This window comes from Artemia franciscana, chromosome 12 (assembly GCF_032884065.1).
Source record: "Artemia franciscana chromosome 12, ASM3288406v1, whole genome shotgun sequence".
Lineage (NCBI taxonomy): Eukaryota > Metazoa > Arthropoda > Branchiopoda > Anostraca > Artemiidae > Artemia > Artemia franciscana.
The window spans coordinates 8107187-8127495 of NC_088874.1; the positions used below are offsets into that span (position 1 = coordinate 8107187).

The 20309-nt window shown below is 34.1% G+C and overlaps 1 protein-coding gene across 7 annotated transcripts in view; it reads left to right on the forward strand.

Moving 5' to 3' along the window:
* The window catches only part of LOC136033630 (neurofibromin-like), a 212509-nt gene that overhangs the window by 80367 nt on the left and 111833 nt on the right, over positions 1–20309 (forward strand). For all 7 annotated transcript variants that reach the window (XM_065714435.1, XM_065714436.1, XM_065714431.1 and 4 more), the window contains 5 exons: positions 3331–3506; positions 8562–8773; positions 10449–10708; positions 15366–15501; positions 18285–18375. In XM_065714435.1, the coding sequence (XP_065570507.1) occupies positions 3331–3506; positions 8562–8773; positions 10449–10708; positions 15366–15501; positions 18285–18375 (875 nt within the window). The remainder of the gene's footprint in view (positions 1–3330; positions 3507–8561; positions 8774–10448; positions 10709–15365; positions 15502–18284; positions 18376–20309) is intronic.

Here is a 20309-nt window from a genome sequence, read left to right on the forward strand (position 1 = left end):
TGTAATTCTTTATTTAAATCAAAATTACAACATAATAAATGACCAGTCTAGTAGCAGAGCTTGTCCATAGACTGGGAAACAGTTAATTATCCTACTTTTAACTTCAAGTGTGTCCAACTTCAATTCAGTTGTACAATATCAATCTTTCCAACTTCATGAAGCAATAGCATCTTTGATTAAAGCGGTAATTAATAAAAGTGTATTTGCGACGTTACTTTGCTATCCTATAATATGCTATTAATATCCATAATATAATATCCATAATATGCTGTCCTATAATAATTGACTTATCTTAGCTGATATTGTGGAAGGTAGCAATGTTAATTCCTTTCTATCTTCTAATTTAAATATTAAATTTTCAAGAATGTGGAAATCAATCCAGTCTAAATCATGAATTAATACCTCACTACTACTGCTAACAACTCATTGCATTGCTATGCAAAGGCCGACACAGCTACTTACATTCTTCCTCCATCCCAATCTATTTAAAGCTTCCTTCTTTACACCCTCCCACGTATTTCCAATTCTCTTTAAATCCTTCCTTTTTACGTCTTCTCACCTCATTCGGAGGCGACCATCCGCAAAATTTGTCCTAGCCATCTCAAATCTTCTTCATTATAGCCCTAAAATCTGGATGGAACCAAATTTTTGTGTAAAGTACTGTTTTAAATGCGGGTATACAAAGGATCCGTTGACTGTCTTCAGGATCCATTGATGTCCTCAGGAGAACATCTGACTGATCTTCCTCCTCTTTCGGAGCACCAGCCTTTAAGAACAGCACTTGACTGCTATCGTCACCTTTAGCTTCCAATATTCTCATGCAACATTGTTTTTTACACAAGGAGATGAACTGAATCACTAGTATTCGACAGACTTTGTATCTTAAAAGTAGTATCGCATAATTAGTCGTACTTGACTGGCTTGAAATATTTGAAATATTAATCACATGTGCCTTAACAGACTCAAAAACAAGATTATGACTAGAAGCTATTAAATGGGAAGATAGAATTACAGAAAATAGAATACATTCTTTGTTAATATTATGCACTTGATTACCTTCCATGTCTTTGCAGAAATACCGTGTGACTTAAAAAAAAAGTTTTTCTTGCGTTTCCCAAAAGATTATAAAAAGTGGACCTATGGTTTTTACATGCTTTTTAACAAAATCAAAATGAAAACATTTTATGCCTCCTATACCCACTTTAGGTCCCACAGATAACCCTAAAAGCTACCAAATTGCTTGACTGGTATATCCTTTGAGCCACTTTTTAAGGTTCTTCTTGTAGGAAAACTCTAAAAAATCATGTATATATTTCATATTCCTTCTTAGGAATACACCTCACAGATGACCTGAAGTGAAAAAAAACAGACACAGGATATGATCAAACGGGTAAACCTGGATATCCTTTCTTTAAAACTCCTTGCTCGTCAAGGTGTTACAACCCCCCGCCTATTGCGTATTTTTTTTTTACATTGTCCCATTTGGTATTACGGGATGACTTTAGACTAGAAGAACCGCCTGGAATGGGTCCAATGCTCAGTTGTTCTGGTAGTTTCTGAATCCCCCAAAATACATTATTGTTATATTTTAAAGGAAATTTCCCTTACAACACTTTTGGCTCGTCGTGATGAATTGTGTTTCAAATTTGGATTTGGAATTTTTGTAAATCCGCAATTTCGTAAAATCCTTCCCTCTAAGCATCTCGAGTCGCGTGAACGGCTCCCGTGACAAGTAGCTGAACCGGTTTCTAAAATTAAGCCGGTACCAGCATTACAGATGCGTTACGCAAATAGTTTGTTCCCTCGTTTGTCAAGATTTTTGATACGACACTCACTCGTCAATAATTGTACATACTTATTTTTTTTTTTGTTGTTGATTTTAAACCTTTTTGTTAAATTTGAATTTGGAGTTATTTTACTTTTTCATATAGTTGAATATTTCAAGGTCTTAAGTTTTAGTTTGACTCTGTTTGTGATATTCCGAGTCAACATACAAATTTGAATAACCATGGCTATGGCTGTGATTTTTGTATGTTTAGTGCCTTATTTTTATTGTGACAAGAACTGCCCCGATCGGCATGACCGTGTAAGGCGTTAGATAATAAAATTGTTTGAGTTTGAGTTGAGTCGTTATCCTAGAACCTTTTTAGGGACCGCCCTTTCCTGGACTTTAAAAGAAAGGCTCCTTTGGTTTATCTCAGAGGCGTTTTTAAGGGGGAGACAGAGGGAGCACTTATCCAGGCACGGAAATTTTAGGGACGCAAAATTTCAAATAAATAATCTAACTGTTATAATCATTTTGTAATTTTATAAAAAGGTAACGCTGGGTAATAAAATGATTGATGAGATGGGCAGTTTCACTTATTCTGGTAGTATTGTTAGTAAAGACGGTGGGAGCGGTGAAGTTGTTTAGGGTAGATTAGCCAAGATGTTTTTTCACAGTTAAAAAAAAGTTTGGAAGGATAGGAAGATAAGTGTGCAAACCAAGATTAGAATATTAGAAGCTACAGTGATGACAGTTGTCAAATATGGCTGTCAGTGTCAGTGATGACACTCAGATGTCAAGATGACAGTTGTCAAATATAAGCACCATGCTCTGAAGCATGGGTGCTCCGTTTAACGGAAAAACGAAATTCATAAATTCAATCATTTAATCCTGTAAAAAATGGGAGATAATAAATGTTTTTCCTAAGACTTCTGGGAAAGTAGGTGTCAGCTTTTGTTTTTGTTCTTGATTCGGATCTCTTATCCAAGCTCTTCAAGTTATAGCAAGACCGACCAATTCTAAATAGTTTGGCCATACAATCTAAAAAAAAGTGTATAATGGAAAAGATGGGGTGATCCTTTAAGGCCTAGAATCCACCCACTTAGCCATTTAGTTTAATATTTACCATCAAATGAAAACCATTTTTAAAATATATTTTATGGTTTTATGAATGTGATTGCTATTTACCCTCTACTTTCCCTTCATTTGCAGGAATATCACTGTTTTTTAACCTTTCTAGGTTCAAGATTCAAAATATATACAAAAGGACTAACATTTTTCTGGATTTGCCGTAGAAATAAAAATTTTCAATCTTGATCATATCGAAGGAAAATTCTTATCTCTTGGACAGATTTTGACAAATAGCATTTTCATCGTCACATCATCAATTGTTGATGAACTTCAGATGGCGCTCCTGTTTGACGAAAACTGTTAAACAGCTCCGATTATTACGCGGGGGGGGTGGTAGGGTCCAATTTCAGTTTATAGCTGTATCAAAATATCCAGTCTAAAAATTTAAAACTATATATCAAAACTTTTTGTTCTTATTTTCATTTATTTCTTAGGTATTTTACGCTTTTTATGAATTTGTTGAATGATTGTACCGAGGCCAGTGAACTCGAAAAGGATATGCGTGGTCGATACGCTGCTGAAAAATTAAACACTTTAAGGAACTCTACAATACAAGCTATGTCTAACTTACTAAGTGCCAATATTGACAGTGGACTAATGCATTCTATTGGTAAGTCTAATTCAAGGCATTTGTTTTCTTATTTTATATTTGAATAATAAAATTTATATTTATTACTGTGTTCGTTATAATTGTCGATTTCTGATAATAGTTTTTATGTATTTTGGTAAGTCAAATATTAGCCTTCCCGAGTTCATTTAAGATACCCAAAAGCATATGAAGTTGTGAAATGTTGAAAATGTAATGGCAAAATTAGAAAAAAGCATAAAGATTCAAAATATATATAAAAACAAATTAATTAATGTAGTTGTATATTTTTTTTTAATTTACTACAATTCTTGATGGAAAGTTAAATATTAACCAAAATTTTAGATTTTCAAAAACAAACAAATTACGGAGTTATCAAAGAAAATTTCGTGACCTAAACAGGACATACTAATTTAAAACTTGTATCATGGTAAATAATTATTTTATATATTTAGGCTAAATCAAGATTAATAGAATGGATTTCAGTGAAAATCTTTCTGAGTCAATAGAAATAATAAAACAATCAAAAACAAAAAATAGATATTTTCTTAAATATTTCATTTGAAATTGCAACAATTCGGACATTATTTTGATCGTAGAATCTGTAGTCAAAACTGACTACTTCGAGATGTTGAGAGCCATTTCCATGTCCAGGGTATAAGAACGTCAGTAACAACTGTACATGTGTCAACTTCTAAGAAAACGGATTGAAAAGTCATGTCGATTATTACCAAGGTCATTCCTAAATTTTAAGTAAATTCCAAGTTCATTACCAAGGTCCTTTATAAACTCTTAAGTTTAGTCAAAGGTCATTACCAAGGTCATTTCTGAATTCTAAGTAAAGTCCTAAGTAGAAGGACTAAAATATCAAAACAGAAAATTTATGGACCACATTAATAGTCAAGGGATCTTTTGGTTTATCTCAGAGGCACTTTTAGGGGGGAGACAGAGGGAACACTTATCCGGGCGCAGAAATTTTAGGGACGTAAAATTTCTAATAGATAATCTTAACTTTTATAATTATTTTATAATTTTATAAAAGATGACGTTGGGCAACAAAATGATTGATCAGGTAGACAGCTTCACTTACCCTGGCAGCGCTATTAGTAAAGACGGTGAGAGCAGTGAAGATGCTAAAAGTAGAATAGCCAAGGTATTATTTCACAGTTAAAAATAAGTTTGGAAGGATAGAAAGATACGTAAACCAAGATTAGAATATCGGAAGCTTCAGTGATGACAGTTGTCAAATATGGTTCTGAAGCGTGGGTGCTCCGAAAAGCAGATGAAGATTTGATAGGCGTTTTCCAGAAAAATTACTGACGGATTGCTCTGAGTACACGGATGACTGACCATATTTCTAACAGTAGGCTGTATGAAAAGTGTGGTTCAGTTCCGCTTTTTAAGGGTATAATTAGAGAAAGGTGAGATGGCTAGGGCACGTTCTGTGAATGAAGGATGACAGATTGCCAAAGATTGTCCTTTTCGGCCAACCGTCTAGGGCTAATTGGAAAGCAGGTCGTCCGGTGTTGGGGTGGGAAGACTTCATAAAGAAAGATCTAGAGGAAATTATAACTTCATGGGAGGGCGTAAAGAGGGAGCCTGTGAATAGATTGGGATAGAGAAGGAGCGTGCGTAGCTTTGTTAGCATCGGTCTGCTTGGCGCTGTGATGATTTTTGTTTGAATAAAGTAGAGGTTGCAGTTGCTAAAATTCTGTTAATGAATGAAAAGTTTGTTGCCCAAGAATTTCTTGGAGACAAGGGGGGTTATAATCAAGATTTCTCTGGGCACAAGAGAGGCTAGAGTCATCATTGACCTATCTAGTGCCCAAGCTTTCGTGGGGAAGGGTGATTACACCAGTTCTCTGAAAGAGTAGTTTGATCAAAACATGAAACAACTTTTTTAGTCCCAAAATCACCCTAATATAGGTCCAAGGGGTGAAAAAAGGGTCTAAAAGCAAATGTAGGAACTTGGAGATTTTTTTACCCTTAAAATTCAGCAAAAACCGCTGAAAAAAAGTTTTTTTTAGAGATTTATTAATACTAATTTTTGTTGGTGAACAAATCCTGTTAGTTACTTGAGATTGGTATTGAATTGTGCTGTGAATTGTTATTGAATTGTGTTTTAATGTCATCAGAAAGTGTTTTATATCACATAAAACTAACTTACTTCCAAAATTACTGTAACAGTTTCGAGCAGAGGAGTGAATGTTGAGCCCCCTCCTTTATTTAGTTTTTTCTCTTCTCTTTCTTTCTCTTTTTCAGAAGTGTGCATTTTTTTAACCTTTTGGTGTTAAAGATGCACATCGAATTCCACCTCTCTGTCTATCTTTGTTAAAATTTCATTCCTATCGTTTTGCACTATTCAAAAAAAGTTCAAGCAAAAACTTATTTAGTTTAATATAGCTTTTCGTTTAATATTATGCTATAATAATTATAGTATAATAAAGTATAATATAAATAAATAATAAATATAATAATATAATCAATAATATATAATAATAAAATAATAATAATAATAATAATAATAAATATAATATAATAAATAAGAATATAGTATGATAAAGTATAATATTATAGTATAATAAAGGTATAATATTAATTTAGCTTTTCTGCCAAGCATGTAATGCTAAATGGAACAGTTTGATGCCTCCATCCGCTACTCAGAGAATTACATCTGATATTATATCATTTGCTTACCTGCGTAAATGCTTAAAATGGGAGGGGGCAATTCCCAAGAGCAATATTTTGTTATTAATTTTTCCCTAAAATATAAACGTTACTCCCCGATTTTTTTTTTTGAATTTTAGCCCCTTATTTTAGAAGTCTTAAGGGTTATCTTTTTTCGAAGACGTTTTGTTTTCGATGTCATGCAGAAGTTAACCTTTAGTGTAGAGTCCAGAAGTAGGTAGAATATCAAGTTTGGCATGCTGAGAAGGCCACCTCTCCGTTCCTGGGGAGGTCAATGTGGAAGTCTTTATGTGGAGGTCAAAGAGAAATGGAGCGAAGAAGTTTATCCAAAAGTTAGGTTTAGTCCGGAAGATGTAAAATTGATAGTGCGTGTAAGGGGGAATTTTATGATCCATGAAGAACGAAGGAAATATATAGAGAGGGCTAGATTGAGAGATTGTGCTAACAATTACCCTATTTGTGGAGGGATGAACGAGTCTTTGCATCATTTTTTAGGTTAATATAAGGAATTTAGGGAATTGCGACTGAAAATAATTGGTAAATGGTTCGGGGGGGGAGAGATTAGATTTTGGAAATGTTAAAATGTAGGTGTTAGATATAGATTATATCAGATAGTTAGTCCAGGTAGGTTTGAGTCATTGTGAAGATTTTCTTGAATAGTCAGTTTTAGTGTTTTGTCATTTTAAGTTTTGTTGTTGTGTTTTCTTACTTGTTTATTGTGTGTCACCATGACTTCTTAAGGATTTTTTGCGAATAAACTTATCTATATATCTCTCTGTGCAGCTCCCATCGCTCTATCACTCTCCATTTAGTGTGTTTCGGATGACGAGAATGTCCCGTCAGTCTCGTAAGACAAATTCAAAGGCAATTGACTGACCTCTGAGGTAGAAGTTGCATTGATCGGGTGAAGCATCAGTATTAACGTTCTTGTTCATAAGAATGTAAAATCAGACTAATTGTACAATTATTTTTCTTCCAATCATCAAGCCATGAATTCAGTTACTACTGCGAATTTGTTTTATTTTAGGCATGCTTTTCACTTTAAACAACATAACCAACAAATATGAATCACTATTCTTTTCTGTGACAACTCAATGCGTGTTTCTGAATTTTGTAGCAGGAGCTTATATAAAAAAAAAACTTTTTTTTACTGACTCGTGTATGTCATATTTTTAAAACTGCCAGAAGTCGTTTCGAAGATGCGAATATGTACCGAGTTTCAAAAGGCCAGTATTAAAATATAGAAACATACTATGTTTCTATATAACTATGACAAGAAACATGCTATGATACTATACTATAGTAACATACTATAAACATACTATAGAAACATACTATGACAAGCAGATAGTTGTTTTTTGGGTTTTGAGGTGTTCGACCAATTGGTCATATGTGTTTCAGAGAGTTATGGGGGAGTCAGAGAGTTTCAGTAGAAATTTAATGGTAACTTATAAGGATGGAAACTAGTCCTACCGTCAACAAGGAACCATCAATGCCATCTAGCGTCTGGAACACGTGGCATTTTTTAAGCTTTAAAATCGTTTTTTTTTTCTATCAGGAAATGAGATCATACCAATTATACTAATTGGTAACCAATTACACCTTGAAAACCAATTATACTACTAAAATTATTCTTATCATTTACAGAAAAAATGCCAAGTGTCGCCCAATGCTATATGGCGTTGATGTATGGCGCCCAATGCTCTCAATGCAGATTTTTTGTCGACACTAATACCGGTTTCCACTCCTGTAAGTCACCCATACTCTTTGCCTGACAAGGTTGATTTCAAAATTTTCCTAAGACATAGTTACAAAGGGTTAAAAGTAAACCTTTTTTTTTTACAAAAACTGCACACGTCTTCCAAAAACTAAAAAAAATTTGTTTGTGTATTTTTGACTTCTTAATGGCTAAATGCCTGATTTTTGGATAATGCTTACTCTATTCTTGAATATTTGGAATTTATCCGAATTTCCTCGAATATAAAAGGTTTTCTGGAATCTCTTCCAAAATTAACGTTCGAATATACACGAACCTTAACAGAAAATATAAATCATTAATTTACATTGGACGCTAAATTTTAGAGAGACTTCACGGACCTCATTGGCAAACTAGGGAAATCCCAAATAGTTCTAGGATTGTAGAAGTATGTTATCTGGTATTTCCCCCCCCCCCCATGTAGGGTAATTAAAAGTCCAGATTCATCTTCATCTTCAAGATTGGAAATTGCCCTAAACGAAAAATATAAATATTAAAAGAATCCTTGCTTTTTCAATTTCTATTTTTTCGTAATCTAATATAGCTCTTTATATTTTTTTTTAATTTGAAACTATTTCGCGGTTTCTTGGATTTATTTATATGTTTCGATTGTTCTTATCTTTATTTGCTTACAGGTCTTGGTTATCATAAGGATCTTCAAACTCGAGCAGCTTTTATGGAAATTCTCACAAAAATATTGCAGCAAGGCACAGAATTTGACACGTTGGCTGAGACGGTACTGGCAGATCGGTATGAGCAGTTAGTGCAGTTAGTTACCATGATTGGAGACAAAGGAGAACTGCCAATCGCTATGGCACTGGCATCAGTTATTTCTACTCCTCAGATGGTAGCCCTAATTTTTTTTTCTTAAGCATGTACATCTAATTTATCTATTTTTGTGAATATATAATTCCTGTAATTACTTCTAGGGTCAAGGCTGGATGGGCGCTAATTCACGAAACTGCCTCCCTTCCCTCCGCATAAGATATTTTTAGATTTATGCATGTTTTTATGAGTTTACATAAGATATGTCTACTCTTGTTGTTCGCTCTTTCCTATATTAGGAGGAGGGAACCTCCGTACATATTGAGGGTATTCTGGAGAAGCTTTAGATACTTTCACAATGTGTGTTAAAGTTCAATTAACTAATTATCATTTTCAGCATCATCTAAAGATCAAATATACTTTATTTGCTGATTTTCCTACTGAATGTGTGCTTGGAAATCTTAAAATATAATAATTAGCATATAAACTGAGTTTTATACTAGCATAGTCTTAGGGGAAATGGCCCTTAAATGCTCAGTGAAATCCAAACATTTTTAAATTGATCCTTCCATTTCATTTTCTGCCATTTGTAGTTTCAAAATAAAAAGCTGACCTATTATTATAGTATGAAGTATTGTTTTAATGACCTTAGATTAAACTAATACTACTGCTAAAAATATACTGTAACCCCAAGCGTTTTATAACCAACAAAGCTACACAAGCTCCTCCTCCATCCCAATTCATTCAAAGCTCTCTTAATACCCTCCTTAGAAGTTCCCATTTCCCTTAAATCTTTCCCTATGGCATCTTCCCATCTCATTCGGGAATCACCTGCTTTTTGTTTGGCCCTAGATGGTTGGGCTGACTAGAATGACCTTTGGTGACCTTTGATCCTTCATCTGCAGAACGTATTCTAGCCATCTCATCATTTTTCTCATAATCAGAGGCAACGCTATAGTGTTGCTTGTAGCAAAGACCATTTGTTCCCAGAGGCTCATCATATGGAAGGGATCGTCGTATAATTTTCCGAGGGGGTTCATTCGATTGGAAATCGGAAGTTCTATTGGTCTTTTTAAGAGTCAAAAGTGATCGGAGAGCAACTAGCCCTATCCTCCACCCCCCTGTTTCCCCGAACGCGTCTGATAAGAGTCAAAAGAGATCTAAGGGCAATTAGCCCCCCTCCCCCCATCTCATGCCGTTTTCCCAAACCTATCCAGTAAATGGATGTGACCAGGGTACAGACAAACCGAATATAGTTTACCATTTAGTTGACGTGACCAGGGTACGGGTTAACCGAATTTATTTCTACCATTTGGTTGAACTGACCAGGGTACCGACTAACCGAATTTAATTCTACCATTTAGTTTACATGGCCAGGGTACCGATTAACTGAATTTAGTTCTACCATATTTTTGACGTGACCAAGGTACCAACTAACCAAATTTAGTTCTACCATTTTGTTGACGAGACGAGGTTACCGGCTAACGGAACTTAGTCATGGCATTTAGTTGACGCGGCCCGGGTACTGACTAACCGAATTTAGTGCTACTATTTAATTGACGTGGCCAGGTTACCGACTAACCGATTTTAGTACTACCATATTGTTGACGTGGCCAGGGTACTGACTAACCGAATTTAGTTCTACCATTTATTTGACCTGACGAGGGTACTGACTAACCGAATTTACTTTTACCATTATTTGATTTATCTTTTATATAACCTTTTTGGCTGAATAAACAATTAATACAAATTTTCAGGATGAATTGGCTCGTGTTTTTGTTACCCTCTTTGACGCTAAGCATCTACTAGCCCCCTTGTTATGGAATATGTTCTACAAAGAAGTCGAAGTATCGGACTGTATGCAAACGTTGTTCCGTGGGAATTCCTTGGCCAGTAAAATAATGGCCTTTTGTTTCAAAATGTATGGCTCCAGCTATTTGCATAACCTCTTAGAACCTCTTATTCGACCACTTTTGGATGGAAGTGAGCCAGCAGTATTTGAAGTTGATCCGGCTCGGTGAGGTTTTTTATTAGTATTATTATTTTTATTTTACAAGAGTCAAATTCTGCAAATTTCATGAAACTTAGGTTTTGGTAATGAGCATTTTAATGATGAATGAGGAACAATGTATATTAATATGTTTGTACTGACTAACCGAATTTAGTTGACATAGCCAGGATACCGACTAACCGAATTTAGTTGTACCATTTATTTGACGTAACCAGAGTACTAATCAACCGAATTTGGTGCTACCATATTGTTGACGTTACCAGGGTACCGACTAGCCGAATTTAGTTCTACCATCTAGTTGACGTGACCAGGATACCGACCTACTGAATTTAGTTCTACCATTTAGTTGACATGGCCAGGGTACCGACTAACTGAATTTGATTCTACCATATTTTTGACGTAACCAGGATACTGACTAACTGAATTTAGTTCTACCATTTTTTTTATGTTAGTTTTAATTATGGCTCCAGCTATTTGCATAACCTCTTAGAACCTCGTATTCAACCACTTTTGGATAGAAGTGAGCCAGCAGTGTTTGAAGTTGATCCGGTTCGGTGAGGTTTTTTTTATTATTATTACTATTATTATACAAGAGTCAAATTCTGCTAATTTAAATATAATTCATGTGACTTCATGAGTAAGTTAAAAAATAGTTATATACATTTTTAAATTTGCTTGTTTTTTAATTTAAGTTCAGTGCTCATTCACTTAAGTTTAAGAGATTATTCATTGATATCTTCTGCTCTAAAATACAATCCTTTTAATTATCGTATTCATTTGTACAGACATAACTTCTTTTGCAATTAAAAGAAAATGAAAATATTGAAAACAGATTTTATTCCCGTTGAATATTCGGACTTGTGCTGTAATATACAGAAATACAATGTATGTAACAAGTGTTAGCATAACATGTGTAGCATATGTATAATGTAACATGCATTGAAATTATATCTATATGTATTCTTAATCTTGTAGATTCTTGGCTGTTTTATATTCATAATTTTATAATTTTAATAGACCTAGCTTTTTTAAGTTCTAAATTTCTATTCTAAACTGTATTTTTTTCTGATGGTTAAATATTTCTTTCTTTTTTTTTCTTTTTGAAGTCAAAATTTGCCAGTCAAGTTTTTTGAAATTACTCTCAAATTTGTATATCATCTTGATTACAAATGAAAATAAGTTGAGTTTGAGCTTAAATGATTAAAACTGGGATTTAATTAAAGATCTAGGTTGCTTTGATTCTATCCTGAAATGTCCCAAAAGTAGGCTAATTCTTTTGTTTTAAAATATCTTTCTATGTTATAAATTAGTTTGGGCAAAGCTAGTGTATGCAGAAATAGCCTAGTTTTGAACATATTATATACATATATACCCATTAGTCTTGGTTCTTCATCCCAATGCTAACAAAAAATTAAAGAAACAGTATATCAAATGAATGCAACTAATATTTTATTAAGGTTTTTGTAACCAGCTTTACGATTATCCTTGGCAATCCTAGATGGTGTTGAAAGTTTCTCCTGAGACAAGCATGAGTTTCTCGTCCTTGATTTCTTTTTTTATGGCACTTGGTATCTACCAAATGACATATAGCAGTCCCAAATTCTGTCGGTCGGTCTGTTGGTCTGTCTGTCGGACTTTCTGTCTGTCCCGGTTTTGCTAGTTTAGGCACTTCCAGGTAAGCTAGGACGATGAAATGTGGCAGGCGTATCAGGAACCAGACCAGATTAAATTAAAAATTGTCTTTTCCCCGATTCGACCATCTGAGGGGGGGGGGAGTGTGAGGACGGTTAAATCGGAAAAAATTTGAAAAAAGGAGGTATTTTAAACTTACGAACGGGTGATCGGATCTTAATGAAATTTGACATTTAGAAGGATATTGTGTCTCAGAGCTCTTGTTTAAAATCCCGACCAGATCCGGTTACATTGGGGGAGTTGGAGGGGGAAACCTAAAATTTTAGAAAACGCTTTGAGTGGAGGAATCAGGATGAAACTTGGTGGGAAGAAAAGTGGACAAGTCCAAGATACGTGACTGACATAATTTGACCTGATCCGCTCTCTTTGGTGGAGTTGAGGGGGGGGTAATACGGAAAAATCAGAAAAGTGAGGTATTTGTAACTTACGAACGGGTGATCAGATCTTAAATTTGATATTCAGAAAAATCTTGTGCTTCAGAGCTCTTGTTTTAAATCCCGACCAGGTCCGGTGACATTGGGGGGAGTTGGAGGGGAAATAGGAAATCTTGGAGAACGTGAAAATTGGAGTATCTTTTTCTTACGAAAGGGTGATCGGATCTTAATGAAACTTGATATATAGAAAGATCCTATGTCTCAGATGCTCCATTTTCAAATCGAATCGGATTTGGGGACATAGGGGGCTGGAGGAGGGAAACAGAAATCTTGGAAAACGCTTAGAGTGGAGAGATCGGGATGGAACTTGATGGGAAGAATAAGCACTGGTTCTAGCTACGTGATTGACATAACTGGAACGGATACGCTCTCTTTGGGGGAGTTGGGGGATTTCCAGTGCTTCGATGACTTCGGTGCTTCTAGACGTGCTAGGACGAAGAAAATTGGTAGACGTGTCAGGGACCTACACAAATTGACTTTATAACAGTCGTTTCTCCGATTCGACCATTTGGGGTGCAGGAGGGGGAGATGAAGTGGAAAAATTGGGGTATTTTTAACTTACGAATGGTTGATCGGAACTTAATGAAACTTGATATTTAGAAGGACCTCGTGTCTCAGAGCTCTTATTTTAATCCCGACCGTATCCGGTGATATTAGGGGAGTTGGATGGGGAAACGGGAAATCTTGGAAAACGCTTTGAGTGGAGAGATCGGGATGAAACTTGTTGGGAATAATAAGCACAAGTCCTAGATACGTGATTTATATAACCGGACTGAATCCGCTATCTTTGGAGTGGTTGGGGGGGGGGTGTTAATTTGAAAAAAATAGAAAAATTGAGGTATTTTTAGCTTAAGAACGGGTGACCGTATCTTAATAAAATTTGATGTTTAGAAGGAATCCATGTCTCAGAGTTCTTATTTTAAATTCTGACTAGATCTGGTGACATTGGGGGAGTTGGAGGGGGAAACCTGAAATCTTGAAAAACGCTTAGAGTGAAGAGATCTGGATGAAACTTGGTGGGTAGAATAAGCAAATGTCTTCGATACGTGGTTGACGTAAATGAACTGGATCCACTCTATGGGGAGTTATGGGGGGGTCCAGTGCTTTGGTGAGTTCGGTCCTTCTCGGCTTGCCAAGACGATGAAAATTGGTAGGCGTGACAGGGACAGGCACAAATTGACTTGATAAAGTCGTTTTCCCCGATTCGATCATCTGCGGGGCTGAAGGGAGAGGGAGAATTAGAAAAAATTAGGAATTTTTAACTTACGAATGGGTGATGGGATCTTAAATAATTTTTATATTTAGAAGGACTTCGTGTCTCAGAGCTCTTATTTTAAATCCCGACCGGCATTAAGCCTCTGATTTTCTTTATAAATCAATCTATTGATTCTTCGAATTTTGCTAGAGCTCATACCATATGAGCTCTTGACTCTTCCGACCTCGTCACAAGTGCCATATGAGCTCCTAGCGCTTGTTCGTATTTTACTTTCAGTTTCTAAACTTCACCTTGCAGGGGTACTAATTGGGGTGGGGGGATTACCCCACCCCTGATTTTGAAAAACACTGGTGTTTAATTTTTTCATTAATAATATCTAAAAGGCCAAATTCCCCCCCCCCCTCCAATTTTGAAAATACCTTTTGATTGTATCTTCATCAAAAAAGGCTTTCCCGCTCCGGACATTTTCGTTAATTGGGTCCCGCGTCTCCTCGCACTAAACCGATTAGATGAGGTGTTTCTCGAATGTATCTGCGTTTTCCTAATTTATTCACTGGCCAAAAATGTACATCTTTTCTTACCTCTTTTATTTCTCTTTGTTTTGGCATTATTATGTGAAGTCGATGTGAACTTTGATAAAAAAAAACAAAAACAGTATAACAGTAAACGGTAAAAACAATAAAACAGTAAAACGAATTGAGTGATATTTTGGTTCTTCATATAACTGGGTGAATTTGTGTGACGCAAATTGAGTCACCGGTTTTGATGAGAATTTCTTTTAGACAGGTACATTATTCAAGGCAATAATTTGTGGGCATCTTGTTTTATTAGAAATATATGGTAAAGGCTGAGGACAGAACCAAACAGCGCCAAATGAATTTGACTCTTTCTTGCTGCGAAAAAAATTAGATGTCCTCTTTGAAACTGTTGAGATTTCTTAACTTTGTGTATAAATTTACAGTTGTTTTTTTTTTAAATATGTAGATTAAGCTATTTTGTGACCCCGTAAAGCTGCAAAAGCTGGAGATTGGGGCTATTACTGACTACAGTAAGAAATTATTCTTTTTTTTCTCTTCCTTTTCTTCTTAAGCTATGATAAGTGTTTAGTGTTTCATACTGTGTTTAGGGTTCTTATTAAGTGTTTCATGCCACACGGAAAAACTCTGCTTTTTCGGTTGATTATTTAGTGTGTTGTATGATTTATTTGAATAAAGCATTTATGCTTTATTCAAATAATTCAGTTAGTGCTTTATTCATTTATGCATTAGATGTTTTTATTCTTCAGACTTATCGTATGATAATTCTCCTTTATCTTTCCCAGTCTTGTTGCTGCTGATAATATTGAGGAGAACAGAGACAATCTATCAGCTTTGGCCACTAAAGTATTCAATTCAATTGTTTTGTCGTCTGATAAATTCCCCCCACAGCTTCGCAGTATGTGTCACTGTCTTTATCAGGTAAAGTTTGGCCATTTTGAAATTAAAGTGAATGTACTACCCATTTTCAACGAAGATTAAATAGACACATTAAGAGATTATTTTTAGTATTTTGATTGGTTTTTGCGTATATGCATCATCTATCTTATTAAACGAGCAATAATTATATGTATGTAATTTTTAACCAAAACTGCAATATAATTTTTTCTGAAAGTTGGCTTACTATCGCTTTCTGGTGTTAAAAAGCACGTTGTAGATACGTCACAACCTGTTTACGAGCTTTTAATGAAAGATATTTCGTTTGATATTTGTGGAGTGGATATTTGATTTTTAATTGCTTTGCATTAAATGTTATGCACTATGGCACAAAAATTATAAAAATAATTAGTATACCAAGGTACCAAGTATCTTATTTGGGCCAATATTCTTATGCTTTATTCCAGCTATTCGAAGTTTAATCCAGAAAATCAAAAACGATCATTGACGGCATATATGTATTTGTATAATAGAATTTTGTGTTTAATAGAATTTTAAAATAAAGAATTTTGTTTTTGTGTTTTCATGTATTCTCCTTATTTTTTTGGGATCTTGTTTTAAGCCTTTTAAACTGGTATTGCAACATTCTGTTTGTTTTTTGTTGTTTTTTTTTTGTTTGTTTTTTGTATTTTTTTGTTTTTTTTTCCAACCATTGGAATTTGGTCCTGACCGAAGTTCTAAAACAATATGATCAGGATCTGACAACTTGTTTTTTATGCGTCGTAATAACGATAAATTACTATTTTAATCAAAATAATGATAAATCGGTCATTGAAGTGTAAATTATTTCTATACAGAAAACATTAATTAAATATAACTATTATATATAACAATCATAACTTATTTGAGAAGTGTCTTCACATTTGCGTAAAAAACAACTCAAAAGAAAAAAAAGGGTTTTGGTTTACTGCGACCGGTTCTTAGACATCAATTTTAGAGGTTTTCCTGTCGTTCAGTTGCTTGCTAACAATGTTAGCTAACAGGTGTTTCTTTGGACGTCGGAAACAGAATTGTTAGCTAGCAGAAATATTTCGCGTTATATTCTCTATTAATTTTCTCCAGCAAGTATTAGATTTGTTAAAGATATTTTCTAACAATGTTGGCTAACAGTTTTTATTTGGACAGCGAAAACACTATTGTTGGGAAATTGTTAGGAAACAGTTTTTGTTTGGACGGTGGAAAAACTATTTTTGTGGTTCGGCTCACATTTTGTATAGTATATACATGTCTATAGTATAGAACAGAATAGAATATATTTATTCACTACAATAGCCGGAGCTAGCATTAGCATGTCATGACAAAAATAATTTATACCTTCAAAAAGACTCAGAGGAAAATTTAAACAAACATTATATTAATCAAACACATATTAATCAAACAAATGACATATTATGGAACAAATGATTTGCGATATCTCTCAGTACTATAGGCTGAGCAAGGCAGTAACTGTGGACAATTCTTTTTTATTTGTCGGAGTCTAGTAACTGGTCCTTCAGTTGGGGGGCTCTCAAGGTTGGGTAGTAGACGACAATGAGTTGGGGAATTCAAACAAATTAGTCCAAATCTATATGTTAAGCCATGTCTACGACTATCAAGTGAGTCCAAATTGAGTTGTTTCAGCGCATCCTCGTAAGTTGAGTAGTTTTGTCCAAGTATAATTTTTTCAGCTCATTTTTACAGCTTTGATGGTTTTGATATGAAGCTATGATAAATATGTTTCGCTTATGCATGTGCATAAAATTCACATGGTTCTCTGATATGTTTCTCTCATAAAAGTTTATGTAATTCATATGTTTCTCTCATACATGTTTATATAATTCATATGTTTCTGTCATACATTTTTATATAACTCATGTGTTTCTCTCATACATGTTTATATATTTCATATGTTTCTCTCATACATGTTTACATAATTCGTATGTTTCTCTTAAACATGTTTATTTAATTCATATTCTCTCATATTTTTCTCTCACATTTACTTATAAACTTCAGATTTATCTCGTATATGTTTAAAGAACTCATATGTTTGTCTCATACATGTTTATATAACTCATATATTTCTCACATACATGTTTATATAATTCATGTGTTTCGTCCACACACATGTTTGTATAATTCACATCTTTTTCTCATACATGTTTATGTAACTCATTCTCTCATTTGATTTTTCATATATGTTTACATAATTCGTATGTTTCTCTTATACATGTTTATATAATTCATAATCTCTCATATATTTCTCTCATACAAGTTTGTAAGATTTATTTTTCTCCCACACATGTTTAAATAATTCAAATGTTTCTCTTATACATGTTTATATAACTCATGTGTTTCTCTCATGCATGTTTGTGTAATTCATATGTTTCTCTCATATTTTTCTCTCATACATGTTGACATAATTCATATGTTTCCCTCATACATGTTTTATTGTACATATGTTTTTCTCATACATGTTTATATAATTTACGTGTTTCTCTCGTATGTTTTTCTCATACATGTTGTATAATTCATATGTTTCTCTCGTATGTAGCTCTCATACATGCTTATATAATTCATATATTTCTTTCATGCATGTTTAGATAATTCATATGTTTCTCTCATTCATTTGTAGAATTCATATTTTTTTCTCATAGGTTTCTCTCATACATGTTTATATAATTTATATATTTCTGTCAAACATATATATATAATTTCTATGTTTCTCTCAAGTGCTTCTCTAATACATGTTCTATAATTTTTCTGTCCCTGACTTGTTTATGTTTTTCTAGGTTTTGAGTAAAAGATTTCCTCAGTTACCTCAGAACAACATTGGTGCTGTAGGAACTGTCATTTTTTTGCGTTTTATTAACCCAGCGATAGGTGAGTACATTCGGAAGTCGTTCTATTCTTACTCACTTTGCTTAAATGCCTAAGCTTAACATTTAACATCTTGCTGTTAGAGGTCTAGGGTTAAATACCCTTCCCGCCTTTGTGATTCCATTCCCCTTACATTCGTGTAACCTATTCAGAAACGAATTGTTTTGGTTGATGGTAACAGAAACTCTCCCGGTTGAGGGCCAGAGGTGTGAAATTTGATGTTTTTAGCTTCTTTTAACTATATCTCTGTTATTTTTCTTTTTGTTAAGCTAGGATTTTTAATTTCAGCTTCATTTACCCATTAAGTTACATACATAGACGTGCTCAGGAACCAATTCATGATAAGCAGGGGGGGGGGATAAAAGAGTCTGAGAATAGTTATATAAATGTATAACGTTTTGAGAAATATCGTAAAAAAAATGGACTCGGGTTCGGATTTTTGGGCCCCAAGCACGTTTCTATTAAAGTAACTTACGTAATTATTTCTGAGACACTGAATTTTCAAGAAAAAAGGCACCATTTGCTTGCATTAAGTGGTGTTCTTGGGCTAATTTAATAGTGAACAATCACATTTATCTCTTTTCTTCCATATATAGGTATGCCCTCTGGAATTAAACTGCCTACCATAAAATGGGTATTCGATTCAAATTAAACCAAGTACCTCTAAAACTGTGAATCGTAAGACATTATGCTTAAACAAATTCCATAATTAACATCTTAGATTCAGATACCAGGTGAGGCAGAAAAATGTCTGGTTTTGCAAGAGAGAGAGAGAAGAAGTGTCAACTAACCAAAAATAAAAAAAAAAGAAAAGCATGAAAGAGTAGTTGACACTTACTTCACTTTCTGAGTTTTTTGTTTTTACAAATATTTCCATTCTTACTTCAACTGGGTTAACAAGAAGTTAATAAGGTCAGAATAGACACAAGTAAAAGCAAATTTTCGAAAAAAATTTAGTATTTCGAAAAAAATTAGTATCTACACCTTGGTGCATAAACAGTGCAAAGTTCGTCGAAACGAAAGCAAAGCTTGTTTAATTTGATCATCCGATTATGTTTTAGTCTCTTTTTGTATTTTTTATGTTTTAGTAGACTATAACATTTATTCAAGCGTGGATATTTTGTATTACTTATTGTTCTAATTCTTATTATATTGATTGAATTTGCGCTTTTTTATTCCTAAAGTTGAAGCGCCAGGTACTAAACTGGTATGATGCTAGTCTTTACTTTACTCCGTCACGTTGTTGTAAATGATTGTTGGACCTCCTTTAGAAGAAGTTGACTGAGAAAACTTTAGAAAAAAACTTTTGTTTGGAAATCGTTTCAAATTGAAGTTCGACGGAATAAGAAGCTGTTCTTCAAATACTTGAAGAACAATATGTTTTTATTATCAACCTTAAGAAAATCAGATAAAGCTATGCTGCTAAACATTTGATCCAATCCGTGTGCTAGGCCACTAGGCACTCAAGTGTTGAACGATACTAGTGGAATTCTTATTGGACCCTTATGGTCATCTGAAAGTTCATTTGAATCCAGGTACTGATGGAGCATATGGTTCGAAATGCTTTCGCAAACTTTCTCAATGCTTGAGAAGATGCTAATTGGTCTACATAAGCCCAGGATCGTTTGCGTCATCTAACTGTGTGATTGCATATGGTTCTTCGCACAGTTAAAAAAAAATTCATGCAGATAGGAATGTGTAAATGTGGTGCTAAAGTAGCAAGGAGAGCGAAAATGAAATCTAGTTAAGTGGAAAATTAACTAGACTAACTTAAGACTTAACCAGAAATTTAATATATACAATTAGAAATATATATATATATATATATATATATATATATATATATATATATATATATATATATATATATATATATATATATATATATATATGTCCTTATTGTCCAAGCCAAGGGACTGTAAGTTTCCTGTATAAGG